This window comes from Eutrigla gurnardus, assembly GCF_963514095.1.
Source record: "Eutrigla gurnardus genome assembly, chromosome: 14".
Classification (NCBI taxonomy): domain Eukaryota; kingdom Metazoa; phylum Chordata; class Actinopteri; order Perciformes; family Triglidae; genus Eutrigla; species Eutrigla gurnardus.
In genome coordinates this window covers 11,690,081-11,708,087 of record NC_139937.1, presented here as the reverse complement: position 1 = coordinate 11,708,087, position 18,007 = coordinate 11,690,081, and the positions used below count along the sequence as shown (strand labels likewise).

The 18,007-nt window shown below is 44.6% G+C and overlaps 1 protein-coding gene across 1 annotated transcript in view; it reads right to left on the bottom strand.

Moving 5' to 3' along the window:
- The window catches only part of znf407 (zinc finger protein 407), a 136,131-nt gene that overhangs the window by 63,389 nt on the left and 54,735 nt on the right, over window positions 1-18,007 (bottom strand). Inside the window, exon 5 of the mRNA XM_084026973.1 lies at window positions 10,549-10,623. Within this exon, the coding sequence (XP_083883099.1) occupies window positions 10,549-10,623 (75 nt within the window). The remainder of the gene's footprint in view (window positions 1-10,548; window positions 10,624-18,007) is intronic.

The following is an 18,007-nucleotide window of genomic DNA, read 5'->3' as shown; positions in this document are numbered from 1 at the left end:
CACACACACACACACACACACACACAGCTCTGGGTCAGGGGGACAGCGGTAGCTCAGAGCCAGCTGTGACCTGCCGGTCCAGGTGCTCAGGAAAACCGCTGTTAACGGCCACGATTGATGATCTAATCAAACTGTCACCACGGCGATCCGCTGCAGGGGGAGGGGAGGTTGGGATGGCGTGGGTGTGTGTGGGAGGGGTGGGGTGGGGGGGTGAGAGCAGGTGGGGGGGAATATCCAGGAGGCCTTGTGCATGCTTACCGTAAGCCCAAATTGAGAGTGACAGTCTCAATAGTGAAAAGGCCCCTTTTTTTCCCTCTCTAAGTAATGGAGGAAACAACTCCAGCGGTCTTCCGGAGGATGTCACATAATCAAGGGAGCCCCCCTCCCACCCCCGAAAGCCGCCACCCACTCCCCCACCCCTTTTCTGGGGGGGTGGCTGGAGACTTTGGACACGGGGAGATGATGTGGTACAGTCCTGGACCTTCGGCCCACACACAGCTGATCATGATGAGCTCTGCTGTGTTTGGTCGTAAATACACTATTCAACATGAAAATGTCAAGTCACGATAATGCTGGTAAAAAAAAAATTGTGATTTATGATATTATCCCAATAATCATAAAAATATGCTTATCTTAAAATGGCACTAAAACATACTGGTACAATTATTTTCATTACATCACTGATGAGAAACATTTTTTCGTGAAAAATAATCAAATAAAGTCTCCCTGAATTTTTTTAAACATATTTTTGTATCCTATATTTTTTCAAATAAGTCTCTATTTTTCAGCTCTACCATGCCCAATAATGGAAATTCACTAGCAACTTATTGTGAATGTTTTTATCGCAATCCACGCGATCCATCGTCCTCCCATCCCTAAAACACACAGCCAAATAAATAAATACTCCGGATATCATGTAGACCTGATGAGGCCTCACAGACCCTCAGTGTACTACATAACTTTTAGACCTTCTGCTCTTTAAGGGAAGATTTTTATCGTTGATTTAGTGATGAATTGTAGAACCAGCTTCACTCTACATGGGTAGATGATGGTGGGAGTCCTAAAACTGCAGTAGTCATTTTTATGTTCTCTAAATGGAGTAATTTCCAGTGAATTATGCTGCAGTGAACCAAGACTGGTCCTCATTGCCCCTGAAGGACCCCTACGGCCTCCTAAAGACTGTCCGCTGTGCAGGCCCCCGACCCCACTCTCAGAGCTGCTGTCCTAAACTATGATAGATCAGCCTCATACGATGTCCAACACACGAAACTACACCCACACAACCTGCAAAGGCACATCAGATACCAGAGGGTGTGGAAATCACATGTAAAGCTGTTGATTGTTGGCAATAAGATACAAGAGCAGAGGGTTTATCAGTGAGGTATGAGTACTAGCAGGTTTTCTTAGGGGGGCACTATGGAGCCCGTCTCATTTCATAGTACACTGCTCCAAAAAATGAAGGAAACACTTAATCATCCCTGTATTACAGCAAGTCAGTTAAACTTCAGGGATATCAATCTGTCCATTTAGGAAGCACAAGTGGTTATGGCAACAGTGACAACAGGTGCAATGGAGGCAAAAACAAGACAACCCCCAAAATGCTTTTGATGTGGTGCGTTGCTCTCTAGTTCTCCTTCCTGACTGATTCTACTCTTGTCTAGTCTACTTGCAGCCCAATCAGGTCCACAGGTAGTCCAGCTCCTCCAGGATGTCACATCCATAAGTGAGGTCACAAGAAGGGTCACTGGGTCTCCCAGCACATGAGGGTGGCATGAGGTCCTAACATTATCTAGTTGCAAAGTCCAGCACCGTGCAGCTCGACTGGCATTCGCCAGAGAACACCAGAAGTGGCAGCTCTCAATTGTCAGACCTTATGCTGGTGTAGTGGGACCTGGTTTCCTCCTGGTGCAGGACTAGCCCGGCCTCGTGGCCAGAGCGCGTAGGCAGCTCCTGGATGACGAAGGCATTGATGCCATTGACGGGCCCTCCCCAATGTATCGGTGCATCCGATGCCGCCAAGTACCACCACTGACTGTCTAGGAGTTCCCTGATGCCCTGGTCCAGGTATGGGAGGCGATCCCCCAGAACAACATCCTCCGACTCATCAGGAGCCCAGAGGTTTTCGGGGGGAGCGTGGGCATGCAGGCGCATGGGGGCCAAACAGGCTACTGAGTCACATTATGAGTTGCCGTGATGGAATTCATGTTGGATCAGCCAGTCACACACAGCAAACACAGGAGATGTTTATAAGATTTATACTATTTTTTTTACAATCCTTTTAAATACTTAATACTTAAATAAATAAATACAATAATAATGAATATGAATTCAATATAATCTTAAAAATAGAACTGTTTTAACTGTAATAAGGAAGATTTTCTATTTGGGCTGTGAATATTATTTGTTAACTCACTTATGTGGTGACACGTGAGTATTATGTTGCACTGTGCATCTTTGAAACTATAAATATATGGTGCGAATTTGTATGTATTTGTTTCAGAAGATGGTACTTAAAGACTTGCAGAAATCACTGAAAAAAAAAGAAGAGATAACAACATCTCAATCTTTTGAATTCCACAGCATATATAGGCGATGCATACGTGGTGTGTAGCCACATGGGAAAATATGATCATATTTTTCTAGTCCACACAAAATAAAACAAATTACGCTGTTCTAAATTTAGCTGCAAGAAGAGAAAGTTCAGGAAGTTTTCCAACTTAATAGTGGCCTTGTTGATCGCTGCCTGTTCCTCCTCCTGTGTGTTAATAACCTTCCCCAGGATATATCCATGACTGCCGCTCGCCCGTCCAGCTCGCATTAATTTAATCGCTGCTCAGCTAATTCATTGATTAATTGGCTCATTAGTGATGCCTGGCAACATCCATTTCTGCCATGACAGTCTGATGTTTCAATAGAAAAGAAAAACAGGCTGGCACCAGCCCAGTTTTTCCACAGTCCCACTGTGCATAATGGCCAACCACTGTCAACAGCTCGCCGCACAATCGTGTCACTGTGTAACTGCCTGGTTTCGTGTCACAGGATGTGAAATGAATATGAAGGTGAACTGTGTGCGTTCTCCGTTCTCTTCTGGTTGAGTAATGTCACTTGGGTTTCGGCGCTGGGTGACATCATTCGAAGGGGGGGGAAAGAACAACTTCAAAAAGCTGGAGGGACTGTTGGAGCGGCACTGGCGAGATGAGGTAGACGCCGTTACGAGGAGACAAACTCCGGCTGCAGATTTATTCCACGAGGTCACGTTGCTCTGACATGATGAGTGGCTTCCAACTCTGGGACGAGCTGTCGACCGCTCGCTAACATTACTATTAGTAATAGGAGCCAATAGGACCCTGCTGCACCCTGCAACAAGGATGTGGATGCTGGCGTGTCCAACAACAATACATCGACAGGATCGCTGATGACATCAGTGGCCATAAAGGAGCGACGGTATACGTGACCTCTGACCTCATCCCTCCAAGACACAAGCTCAGATGTATAATTGGCATTGTCACACAGTTGCTGCTACGGGGCTGCGGTAGTCCTTAGCTTTAACTAATGATGAGTCGGACCACAGAGGGAGAGATTTCAGCATTAAAATGTGTCAGCTTTTCAGAGAACCAACATGCCTCCCCCCCGTCCACACCACCCGCAAACACACACTCCCACAATTCTGCACCATATGCCCATGACAAGTGCATAAAAACCGTTCCCAAGCGATAGCACAGGCCAACCCATAAAAACTTAATGCACCTAATTTTCCAGTAATCAAACTTTTATAGACTGCAATGGCTTTTAAACTAACAAATTTTAATTATCGCTTAATTTTTTTACAGCAATATTAACACGATCCCTCATTCTGGGGAGTGTTCATTCTCCATGAAATATTGAGTAGGGTAAACAGTGAGGCGCTGTCCGCTGGCTCCTGTTCAAACAAGGAGCCAGCAAACACAAAGGTGAGCTAGGGGTCGCTGAGGCCTTTGCCAGTACCGTGCTACGTGTGCTGCAGGGACCTCTGGGAAATGGCGCTTCATGAGTGCAAGCGCACCGAATCTGTCCGCTGACGTTGCACTGCGATGACTACGCGGCACTGATCACTGGTGTGTTGTAGGGATTCTGCTTCAGTGAAGTTTTTGTGGATAAAAACAAGAAGAAAAAAAAGATGATTTCCTTTCACTTTTGCCACGATTAAGCTTAATATCCCAACTATCCTCGCCTGCTTTCAAGTTAATATTTCCCTGCTGCTTTTTCTGTTCTGCTAATCACATCCATGCTTACAGTAGCGGCAGAGCGGGATGTTATTGACTGCCGCCCTTGGGTGGCTGAAAAGCAGGCCTTACCACCCAACACCAAGCCAGAGAGACAAAGTGCTGACACAGGCAGATAAGGGAAGGAAGAAAGAGAAAGATTAAAGAGCAGATTCATTATCAATAATTAAGGGAAAGGATTTATTCTAATGAATTAGGGGTTGTCTTTACTCTTTATCTCCATATCACACCGCTAACTCTCTCTCTTTTCCTTTTTACACACGCACGCACACGCACACGCACACACACACACGCACACGCACACGCACACACACACACACACACACACACACACACACACACACACACACACACACACACACACACACACACACACAGGCTTGTGGTTTTCTGTGGGACTTGACCCCTGCCTGCTCCGTGTGCTCCATATTGCCACCATGCTGGCTCTAGGCAGGGCTCTTCCGCCCCGGCTCCACCAGGCAAGCCTGGATGGTCCCGGCCCTCAGTGCCGGGGCAATATGGCCGCGCTGCTCGGCATGCTGGGACGCGGCTGCAAGCCCAGAACCCGGCGCCGCAAAGCCAGATGCCCAGCTCGGCCGAGCTCGGCCCCTGGCAAAGCAACGTGACCGACCCCAACGACATATATTGGTCTACTGATGTGTTTTTAAATGAAATCATATCCGATTTGATCGACATTTACTGCAGATTTCAATAAATAGAGAAGACATTTACGTGCGTTTACTATTTCGATCCAAAATGAGTATCTCCTTCCAGTCATTCTCTCTTCTCACTCCAGTAATATGTAATAAAGGATGCTCCGACTATCCCTGCCTTCATTTTGTGAGTCATCACACCTGCGCTGCATGCACCATGCTAGCTATTTCTGGATCTGTATTCATGCCTTTTCACCTGGTTTTCTTCCGAAGGGATTTTAGCACCCACTTACCTCGCTTAGACATACAGTAATGCTGCACTTGAGCAAAACTGTGAGCAGATTTGAGCAATTAGAAGACTCCAAAACACTGAAAACATTCTCTCCAGCCGCTCGTATCATGCCTCCCCCCCCCTACTTAAACAAATATATCTTTCTTCTGGGTTGTCAGCACTCCTGTTTCAAGAGTGATGAGTGTATTAGTTCAAGGAGTTTATTATTACAAGCGTGAAAATGGCAGGCGTTTTAACAATTACCTATGAAAACAGGTATGTGAGACAGGTCAGTTGTCTTTTGGCGCCCTGTTTTTAAAGAACTAATTACAAGCAATTGAGGCAAGGTCGCTGCTGTCAATCATGCTCTCAAGCCACTCCCTTGTTATTGAAGTGTTGGTTTAGGTGCCTGCAGACTCACCGTCACAAACTGAGACGCACACCAAGGTCAAAATGCATGTGCCAACTTCATTTCAATTAAGTCAGTTTAATTCATATAAGAACAGCGTTTGGATTGTTACTCCAAAGAAGCGATACACAATTTATTCCACGTTTCCACACATTCATAACTGATGGTCATATCCTCTATTTTTGTTTCACAGTCAAGATGCCTCTTTCGTTCTCCTGTGAATGAGCAGGATAAAGCATTTCTGATGTGCGACACTCAATGGCGATCAATAAAATCAAACTAGTGGGAATACTTTTAGAGATTCTGGAGACGATACAAGCGTTTTCCCTCTAGGCCGGCTCAGACCGCGCATCCATTAACTAAATAAGGGAGATTATATATTCAGATGAAAACGCACTGAGGAATAAGGATAATTCAACTCTGTGTGACATTACAAGCGGGCGATAACAAAAGTGACAACTTGTCGTTATAATTCTGAGCTGTAATGCAAAAATGTTACGATACAAAAATATATATTTTTTATGTAAACTTGTGAGGACGTGTGGTAAGTATACGGCGAAGAGAAAGCACACATACGGGCAGACAAAGGGACAAAAAGCCCTCGTCTCCGCTCGGCGCCTGCAGTGAGGAGTAGTGGTGTGACTGAGACGAAGACCCAGTTGTGTCACTTTATAACAGTTCAGCTCTCTCTCTCTCTCACCCTGAACCTGTCAGATAGTTGGAGCCTGTCATCTCACCCATCCTCCCCTCCGATTCCTCTTCCTCCCCACTGGGGTTAGAGCGATACGTGGAGCTAATATTAGCCTTGTTGACCACCATTGGCGACTACAGTCATTGGTGGGGCCTGACTGTAATGAGACACTGGGATTAGATTACATGAAAAGGTGTGGACAAAACATATTCTTCTTAATGTGATAATAAATGTGTTTTTAACTTGGCCTTCCTGTGTTTTTGTGGATCTGCCTCAACACATTAAGCTGAAAGGAGATTCCACACGACTAGAACGTTTTGAGTTTTGAAACCAAAAAGGAAGTGCTTCATCTGGCTTTCACCGCTGCAGTGTGTATCGACTGCTCAGCTGAATCTTTTTTTTGTGTGTTTTTGCTCTGCAATTTTTTTCTGCTAACCCCGTATTACTGCTTCCTCTTGCTTTAGTCCCTGGGTGGTCAGCGAAGGCTGCTCAATGTCCCTTACTGCTTAGGAAAAGCCGAGTGGGGACAGATTACCTCCCACATGGATCAATAAAGTTCAGTCTGATAAAATAGAACGGCGATATTTAAAAATTGTCAGCACTGTCAAGCACCCAAATCGGTGGGACTCTATCCCCCTCACGGATACCCATCCAAAATAACTTGGCGTTTGAGGCCCCTGACGGATTTGGCTAAGTGGAGCCTGGCATTATCTACGGCGAGTCAGGTCTCTTCCTCCTCCTGCTCCTCCTCCTCCTCCTCTCTTCCTTTGACTAACAGATCTCCCCAGTGTTCTAAAAATATCAGGTGAACGGGGCCGTAGAGATGGTGATGAAACTGCCTCTCTGACACTGTCCCACTGCAATCCATCTCTCCACCGCCTGCCAGCCAGCATATGTTTGCAATTGGCTCCCCCCAGCAACCCCCCCACCCCTCTCAACAACCCGCCCCCCCCCCCACTGGTCCCCAGTTGCTGGTTCAGATACCCCCCCTACACACATTTCCCCATCCTTTCCCTCTCCCTGTCTCTCTTTATCCCTCAGCTACCGTCCTAGTCTCCAGGTCTGGGCTTTCAAAACCGGTGCAGTTATCAATCACCGAGCCAGCACTGTCATGTCGGACCAAACCAGCCTCACACACACACACACACACACACACACACACACACACACACACACACACACACACACACACACACACACACACACACACACACACACACACCCTTCTTTTCCTCCTCCATTTCTTTCCTCCTTTCTCCCTTTCATCTCCCCCCCTATCTCTCCGTCATCCCGCCTCACTCTCTTTCCTCCCCGTCTCGTCCTTTATTCCCTCCTCTGTCCTCTCCTCCTCTCTTACACTTGCCCAAATTTGTTCCACTTAATAAGCCCTCCCCAATGACCTTGTGCTAATTAAGCTGCACTGTGTTGGAAATATGATGGTTAATTAATGATGAGATAAATTCTGTCTGCAGGACTGTCAGAAAAATGATGACACCGTGTTTTACAGGTTTAAATAGAACAAACCTTGTGGCCGTCCTCCCTCTAAGTGCACATGCAAGGGAGTGTGTGTGTGCGTGCGTGTACACTAAGCACGTGTTTAAGTGCGCATGAATGAGTGCGGTAAATTGAATGAGAGAAAACATGGGTTGACAGTGATCTTTCTGATGACGGGTGGGCGTGTACAGTGTGTTTTTATGCGTATGAACATAACTGTATGCAAGTTAACATGGGTGTGTAACTTAACTTATACAGTTGAAATCAGAAACATTCAAACCCCTCACCTCAAAAGAGATTATAATGATGTGAATCAAGATTAATGATAATATATGACCAAAAACCTTATTAAACAACGGAAAAATAGTTATTGATACATATTTGAGTCATTTTGAGATAATTAAATTGACTTTGCTTTGAGTTCAAACGGAAATGGAAAAATTAAACCCTTCTTCACAAATATGCATGTGCATTATGATCCAACCCCCGGCTTCAGTATTTAGCCTTCATATCTTCCAATAAGTGTTTTCAGTAGGTGCTGACAAGCTTCTCTTACAAAAGCCTCTCGCTCATTGATGTTTGACTGCTTCATTGCTGCAACTGCCTTCTTTAAATCCCACCAAAGATTTTCAATAGGATTTAAATTCAATGATTGAGAAGGCCACTCCAGGATCTATTTCTTAACCAAGCTTTGGTCAACTTGGAGGTGTGATTGAGATCATTGTCTTGCTGGAATGTCCAATGGTCACCAAGGGTCAACTTGATAATAATTGTTACACGGCTGTATTAACAAAATATGCTGTTACACGTGAATACTATGTCATACATTTTCTCTGTTGATTTTATGTATCAAGCAACTGATAAAGAAGTCCTCCAAAGCAAAATCAAGCTCTTTGAAAAAGAATGTCTTTGAAAAAGAAAGAACATTTTTGGGGGTTAAATATTTCCGATTGAAACTCTGATTGTAGGACTTGATGGGGGGGGGGGGGGGGGGGGGGGGGCTACCTGCTGCTTGATAATTCTTAATGGTTTTGTAGAGTGGCAAAAATGCACACACTGAGCTAACACGATGTGGTAACACACATTACAGCTTCATTCATGCCCAGTATCCTTGTGTCTGAAAAATGAGAACAAAAGGTCCTCCATAGTGAAAAGTTGATGCATTAAGAGATACCAGCCAGTCCACTGAATCCGAGTGCTGTCCTTGTAAAACTACACGTTCTTTAACCTAAAATCAGTGCTTTTGTTGGCTTTGGCCGCATTTCCAAATTCACAAAGATCCACTTGTGCGACGGACATAAAAAAACAAATACTCCGGCTGCTTTCTAGCATCGCCACCATTACTGCGGCGGCAGAATCAAACGCATTCTTGTTGACCGTGAAAGCAGAAATGTGTTAATGTGGAAGTCATTCAGTGTTCAGTGCTCTAGTGTGAAATGTCTCTGGGTGTGTAACCTTCACCATCCATGATGTTTTGCATTGTTATCACATGGCACGCATCACATAATACACATCTCATACACGTGCCTATGTGGAATTGGGGCCCTTTTGTAGGCGTGCCACTAATAAAGCAAGTTAGGATGCAATGGAAATGAATAAAAGTGATTGGAGTAGAGATTTGTGGATTTTTACTTTCAGCTGTCAAAGTTAAAGTTTAGCTCAATAAGTGTGGTTTCAACATGAAACTTGGTAGAATCTACAGTGTTACTACTGTGCAGGTTTTTCAAATGTAATGGCAGCTTGTCCGATGTGAACATATGTAACTGTGAGCATGAAGTATCAGCTATCATTGGATCAATACAAGTTACAATCACAAAAAAACGGTGGCGGCTCACACGGAGGCTTGAAGCCGTTGAGGATATGAGGATTCGCTTCCATCTAATCCAGATGAACAGCTGACAGTAGGAATTCCGTTGATAATGTCAGAGAGATGGAGAGGCATCTGGTCGGGTTGCTTACTTCCATATCTGAAGCCACTTGTCATATTTAATACCACACGTTGTCAAAAGTATCAATTTTGGTTGGGGAGTAATGAAAAAGCGGGTCTGTTTCTATTTTAGCAGCTCGCTTGACAGATTGAGAGGTGTTTAACGTCTCGTTTTGGCTTGTCAGGGTGGGGGTTGGGGGGGGGGGGGGGGCTTCACAACTTCATCTCCTCATCTTTCTTTTTCACACACACACACAAACAGAAACACACACACACGTACACACGACGCACATCCACTGACAGCAGGGCTCTGCCTCTGATAGACAGGGCCAAGCGGGAGACATTACACATACACGGAAAGACACACTCACATGCGCAGACAAAAATGGTAAAAGGAACATCATTCATCCTTAATTCAAGAGGGAGAGCTGAAAGTAAGATGAGGGAGGGAGCCAGATAAAGTTTGACAGAAAAAAAAAGAGATGTAAGCAAGAGAGCGAGACTGACAGAATGAGTGAAAGCCGTTTAACTCATTAGGGAAAGGGAGGATCTCAAGTTATATTTAACTTGAAATTTACCGTAACTAGTGGGGACCATTTTTTTTTTTTGCTTAAACGCTTGCAGATCTCCATAGAGGCTGTAGGAACCATCCTCCAAAATCTAGAATTAATTGCCTGCTGCGTCTCCCACTTTAGTCTCCTGAAAACAAGCTAAAATACCAGAATCCAGGATAACGAAACATATCTGGATCCTACTCTCTCTTTCATTAATGTAAATGTGCTAGAGTTGACCTTTTTACGAGATTTGTTGTGCCGTTTATGATGTGTGGTGTTTAAATTACCTCTCTTTACGCTGTCCAACTCCATGTTTCCCCAGCAGGTGGGTGCTGAGGTGTTTCTTCATCACGAAGGCCCATCTACAAAAACACACAAGAGTTTTGCTCAGCGCGGGTTCATTCCAACTTTTCTTCTTTTTCTTCTACTGTTTATTTAAAGAAAATCCAAACCATAAATGCATTACTTCAGTGAGCCTGACAAATTCTTCTTGTGACATTGAGAAAAGACAGCCTTCTGTAATGATGTGAACTCAAATTAATGAACTATAGTTCTTAAAGTAAGACAAAAGCTGGATATAAACATCTTTTTTGTCAGTGACTCCGATTGAGCTGTAAACGAGAAAAGATGTTGCGTCTTTGTTCTGGTTACTCCTTTATTTTTCTTCCCGTAAAGATGAATGTTCACTTTAGGAATGAGAGCAACTGTCTGATGCTTGTCCTCTGGTTTTCTCCAGTGATGGACACTTTTGAACAATCGCATGAGAACACGAAGCCATCATTCTCTTACATTCCAAGACTTCTCTTTTTACAGTAAACCCCTTCTGACAGAGTTTTAAACATAATTGGTCATAAACAGGTTTTTTTGGTGGAGATGGAGATCTATTGTTCTGTTAATAGATGACAGAAGGGCGAAACAGACATAAATGTATATGAAAAACAACACAAGTGGACTACAAAGTTGAAACGTTTGCTTCACAAGCACCTTTTTGGTCAGACAGGCGAGTGAGAATCTCGGCAAAGGCTTCCACATGTTGTGCATCAACGTGTCAAACAAATATGTAGGTCTGCACACTTGCGAGGATCCCAACGCACATGCATCTACAGTCGATACGGCTGCACGCACACGCAGTCGAAAACACCGGGGCACCGCGGCTCGACGGTGACCGCAACGTCCTGACTTTGTCGAGGGCCCTGAGTTTACCGTGTCTCCTAAACAGCATATGAAAACATAATGAACGGATGACAGGACTAACTACTCTGACATCCAAGCTGCTTCACCAGAGTTTTCGTCCCCTGGCCTTTTCATTTAGCACCCATCACTTCCCATTATTGTGCAACTGAGAGACAACGACCACATCTGAGAGCCGAGGATGGAGCTACATGAAAGAGGCCGAGGGAGTTGAACCGACAGTCATGTGGTTGGCGCTGTCACTGCAACCCGCCCTCCCCCCCTCGCTCCTCCCATTTCTCCTTCTCTGGAGGTTTACACTTTTGTTTCTTCCATGATCATTATTCTATTTTCTCTCTGGCAAGCCCCGGCTGTGCCTTTCCAGAGCTTTCCTTCTAACTTCAGGAGTCAGTGTCTCATGAAGCAAAAGCATAATAAGTTCACTATTTATGTCGCCATGTCAGCTATTGCCCGGCTCTACCCCGACGCCCACACACACACACACACACACACACACACACACACACACACAGACACACACACACACGCGAGTCCTGTCCGTCATCGTGGCCCCCGAGGCCAATACTAACTAACACCACCATATAAATATGCAAACATGTTCCACTATTTTGCCTCCCTATCATCACTCTACATTTCCTCCATCCTCTCTAACTCAATCCATCCACCCGTCCAGAACGCTGCCTTGGAGTCAAACTGGGAGCGAGTGTACAACTAAATCTTGTACACTCCAATCACGGAGAATGGCAAGATCAAAATGCTGATCTCCCCAGTCCACTGGAAGGAAGCGCCTCTGAATGACGGCATCATTTATAAATAAACAAAAGATCTTTCTGAGGGGGGTGAGGGTTAGCTAATTAATCAATATATTTGGGGGGAAAGCACGGCCTTGGAACACTTTGCGCGTGCTTGTTTAAGTCGTGTTTTGATGTGGAGGGAGGGGGGGGGGGGGGAGCTTGCAAACATTTCTGTTAATTATGTATTACAGCTGTCCTTCATAAACCTAATTACAGAGTGCTGAAAGGCAACTGGGGCAATTTGCATATGTGCATGAAAGACAAGACATATGCAAAATATGATTTTAATTAGCATTCTTTGATAGCAAGGGGTACAAATCAGACTGGCATGTTGTGAGATTCTCATCTCGCTCACTTTTTTTTTTCTGGATTATTCTCAGAGTGGCACGGAGTGCAAGATGGGTAATGCCCTGTGGAGGCACCTGGCACAGTCTGCTCACACGCACGAATGGCTGTTAATATTCACAGAGATGCACAATAATAACGTGCACAAGTAAAAAAAATGGAACGAGCACACAAATGGTGATGATAACACATTTACAATTAGCTATTCACCATATGATTATCTAATACACCCAGGCTACTATTCCTAATAAGGTTGAGATAAAACGCAGGCTGCGCACACACACACACACACACACACACACACACACACACACACACACACACACACACACACACACACACTGATACAAATTCAGACAAATGACAGTCCTTACTCACAAAAACTGACATCCACAAGTACCCTATGTCTCATGCGTACACACACACACACCAACCAACACACAGAAAGAGCCCATATCTAAATGTTAAAGGGGCAAAACCATTTGTTTAAGGCAGTGTGTAATCAGCCCCCTGCCCTTGGTGTGTGTGCATCCTCTGCCATCCAGGTCAAGGCCTCAGCTTGTCGTCCTGCTGCCTTGGGCTGCATCATCAGCCCCAACCATCAGCCTTGATGGTTATTGTAACAAAGGGATACTTTAACATGCCATTCATCCATATCAATTCTCTCCCCCCCCCCATGAATTGAACTAATAAGGCTGTGCCTCTGCCCTCCAGGGAGGCTCATAATATCCATTGCAGATATGAAAAAAAGGAAAAAGAAAAAGAAAGACAGAGACTCTGGTGTTTCACGTTCGACTTTCCCTTCAGACTAATCGGCGCGCCACAGCTCGTTAGGTCCGTGACGTGCCGGAGCTTTACCGATAAGCAGGGGAGACACGGCTCAATTACCCACAGTTACAATCTTTCTCTCTCTCTCTCTTCCCTCCCGCCGCATGATGATGAAGAGATAACATGTCAATATTTGATACAAACAACTTCATTTGCCTAATGGTGTTCCTGGATAGGCCCGTCTACAGGTCCAGAAGGGATGGGAGATCTAAGAAAAGGCCTGGAGCAACGCTCGGCTTAGACGCACCGTAGCCCACCACCCCTCAAATCACGCACGCCAATTCCCGAGAGCTGTGCACAAGGCATGCTGGGATAAGAGCCAGGTCAGACATGACATACTTTGCCAACTTTTGCTCGAGTTACTTTCCGTGTGTTCAGACGTGTTCACTCGAAATGTTGCCTTCAAAAAAGTCATCGGAGATGGGTTTTGAATTGACCCAGCGTGGGTAAATACAGCGAAGAAGCAACGGTGGGTTAATTTTGCCCAGTAGGCATGGGAAGAAAACCACCCGATAGAAACGTTGTTTGGATCCAGCAACCCAACAGTGAAAACACCCACAACAATGGGTCAAAATACTCTCCTTCTACATTGTAAAATTAACACAATACCCGTGCTTTATTGACCTAGGCTGGGTCAAACACACTTTACTCTGGCAGGGATGGAAAACAACTTCTGGTTCGAAACCAAAAGGGCATGGCTGTCGATGTCTCATATGAAGAAACAGACCGTCAGACAAGTCCATGGACACAATAACACATCTGTTTGTATGTGACTGTTCATTTTCAGTGCATTGTTATACATTATGTTCTGCATCTCCACACTGGGGAAATGGAGTCCATTAAAAAAACCAAGACAAGAACAACCAGAAAACAAAATGAGAAAAGGAGGAAAGAAAATGTGCTTTTCTTTTTTAAACAACTGCCTTCTAACAATGGTGGTAGAGGACAAAAGTGAGGGAACAGTTGGCCCGATTTCTTACACTTTTACCTTTGAAAATGACTGAGCATACAACGAGAAACGCTATGAGCTGAAAAATTAAGCTGAAATCGAACAAACCGCTGCATTGTAATTGGTTAAAAGGTAACTGAAAGCCCATTAGGAGAGAGGTGCCAGATGCGGGAACTGCTCAACCCTCACCGGGCGAAGCCGGCGAAACCTGGCGAGGAAGAGGGATTCCATGTGGGGAAAGATGAAAGGGGAGGTGGGGACGAGCTCTGAAGTTATGGGACTATGCTTCAGCTCTTTTGGAGGAGGAGCACACACATACACACAGACTCTTCAGTGGTCCGCCGGGCCCCAAAGAAATGAGTGTGTGCGGGCTCATCCAGCCTCCTGCGCCAGTCCTAATGATGGCCTCCACCTGCTGCTTTAATGTCACAGCTGGATCGCCCTCCATCCCTCACTGACTCTGACTGCCATCAGCAGCAGGTAGCCCCCCCCCCCACCCTCTTCTCCACAATTCTCCCTCCATCTCCTCTGCCATCTCAGCTCCCTTCACTTCCATCTTCTGTTTCTTTGTTTCTACCACTCATCTCAATATCACCTCCTTCCATCCATCTCGCCGCCACACTGCGTTTTCTACTCCCTTCCCGTAGCACGAAGCCTTACAGCACCTACATCGCTTTACCACACCTCCATTCCCCTCCTCTCTCCCATTTCTGTCCATTTTCTGTCTTCCCCAATTCTCTTTTCTGTCTATTCATCATCTTCACCACCTTTAACTCATACCGGGTTAGTGAAGAAGCAGCTGCATTCATGGGAAATGTGGTTGGATGGATGTTCTTGTAAAAGACATCACAACTTATTTGACAATGATCTATTGGCAGAAGAAATGCTAAAAAAAACACGTTAGACGGGATACTGCACCCACAAACTATATTTACCACCGGAGAGGGAGACCCATAGCATAAAAGAGAACTTTTCTCAATGTCACAACTAATTTACTCTTCTGAGTAAAACATAATGTGTTTCTTCCTTGTTTCTACTTTTTTTTTTTTTTCATAAACCCATCGTGGAGAAGCAGAAAAAGCTGGAAGTAAGTTGACAAGTCTAATCTGAGAAGCTTTGACAGGCAGGTGAACTGACAGAAGAACAGAAACCAACACTTGGCTGACAGCAACCCTGGAGCGCTGAGACAGCTGCCGACGTGTCAGAGAGACAGATAAACAGACAGGAACAAGAAGTCCAAAGATAAGACATTTATTGACAGACAGAGCGACTGCTTTTCTGACAGACAAACAGACAGACAGACAGGGAGACAACAAGAATAAGGACCGAGGAAGGAGGCGTTCTGCTGAGTTTACAGGCTGAGTTTAATGGATGCTCTACAAGCGGGCCTATAGCAGTTGATGGGGTGAACTAAACGTGGTGTCAAATTTGCAGATGTGGAGATAGATGGTGATGGAAGGATGGAGAAAGAAAAGCCACAGGAGAGAAAGAAGGGGAAATGCAGGAATATGAAAAATCATGATGGAGTATCTCGATAAGCCGGAGTGAATGTGAAGTAGGGAGAGAAAGCGGAGGCAAATGCAGTTTGTGGCGCTGTCGCTTTGTTTGAGGGATGCAAGAGAAGACTTTGCATCAATATTGCTCAGGCTTCTAAGAGATCCGCTTATGGAAACATCCCATAATGTAACAGATATTGGGCAGGGAAATAAATAAATAAAACATCTGAATTGATTTTGTTTTTCAAGCCCATGCCAGAGCAAAAGCGAGCACTTGATCTATTCTGAGATGATCTTGATAAAAATAAAAGGGAGGCAAAGTGTTTCTCTGACGACTGATCAACGTCAAGCCTCTGAATGGAACAGACACCTCTCACTTATGATGCCGCCGCCGGTGGGTGTGCGCCGGTGGGTGCGCGTGTATGTCCTCTAGTTTTAGAGGAGGTACATAAAAAGCTCACTTTGCCTCTCCAAAGGGGTTTTTGGATCATCTGCTGAGGCAGGTGATGGGGCTTGACGGATTGATTGAGGCGAAGTTCTCATCGACAGTGGCAGCGCCCCATAGAGTTCCCAGCTCCAGTGCACACTGTTCCATTAAAGGATCATTTAGAGGGAGCGCAAGTTCCACCTGCACTTATGCAGAGCACACCCTAATGTGAGATGAAACAGACATTTCCAAGCTACGGGAAGGGAGGGAGGAAGGGGAGGGGGAAGGAAAGGAGGAGAGGGGGGATTATAATAATGAAAAATAAAAATTCAGTCCCTTCCCAACAGCGCATTTCCATCTTCGAGAGAACAGCGATTGATGAAGTAATCTATTATTGATATCATCATCGTTATGTGCTGATGGCAGTTTCAGTGTTAAGGAGCCCCCAGCTCTGAGCGTCATAGCACTGTTTGCATATTATGCTACTCAGCATCATTATATTTTCTAATTAACTGCTTTAATTTGGGATTTAAATCCTAAGTGAGGGGAGAAACTTGAAAATGCTGAACAAGAGAGAATAATACTGTATTTGGTGTCAAGATGAAAGGAGAGGTCTACAGAGAACAAGGTACAGACAGTTACACAAGTGGCTACAGCACTTTTCAAAACAGACTTGAATTAGCTGCCATATTTTGTGGCGTCAGCACAAATACGATTCACCTTTATGGATAAAAGAAAAAACACTATCTACACACTATGAAGACTGAACATGTCCTGAGAAACATGTTTAAATGAAATACATATAACATACTAGAACACGGCTGTGTTATGAGGAGGTGAAACGGTCTCATTTTACACAACAAAACAAAATGAATCAAAAATGCTGGTTGTTAAAGGCCGTTAGCTTCTTTTGCTAATGCATCTCTCTCTCTCCTTCCTTCCCTTCCTCTCTGCAGTGCAGTTAAAGATATGAAAAATATATGTGCTTTTTTCCCCTCTCTCCCCCCCTCTCTTTTCCACCGCGCCGTGTTAAATCATTAAAGAGAAGTCCTGCTCATTATCTCTCTAAACAAAACTTCTCTTAAACCAAATAAATCACCGTTGCGCGGCACGGCTAACAGCCGTGAAGGGATAAATTACAAAGCGCCTCACTGGCAGCGCTGGTATTTTAAAAAGCTTGCTGCACAATTTCTATGATGTGCAGTAATTTGTAATGCAGGTTTCCTTATGTTTATAAGGTCTCCTCAGGTGTGTGTGTGCGTGTGACAGTGTGTGTGTGTGTGGGGGGACTGAAAAAAATAAAATAAAATAAAAAGAGCCTATTTGTGTTCTTTATTCTTTCCATAATATAAGGCTTATTTGGCTCCAAATCAAACACTAAGCAACATTATTTGACATGTCTGAAAACATTTTTTGTAAAGTTGATAATATTACTAAGACGGCAAAGGTGGGGGTTTGACTGATAACATTTGAAAGCCTGTATGAAGCTGTATGTTTGGGCTGAAGGTCAGGACTTCAGATAACACGCACAAGCTAGCATTTTGTGTTGATATTACAGAGCATAAAATTTAATAATGTATGGTTGAAAAAATCAGATTCTGCCAGAATGGCATTCTTGGCAGGTTGGACTTTTGAAACGACTCTTGGACCATCACAGGATGCAGCTATGGGACATATTGGTATAATTAATTTCCTTAAGGAAAGAGGTGTTTGCTT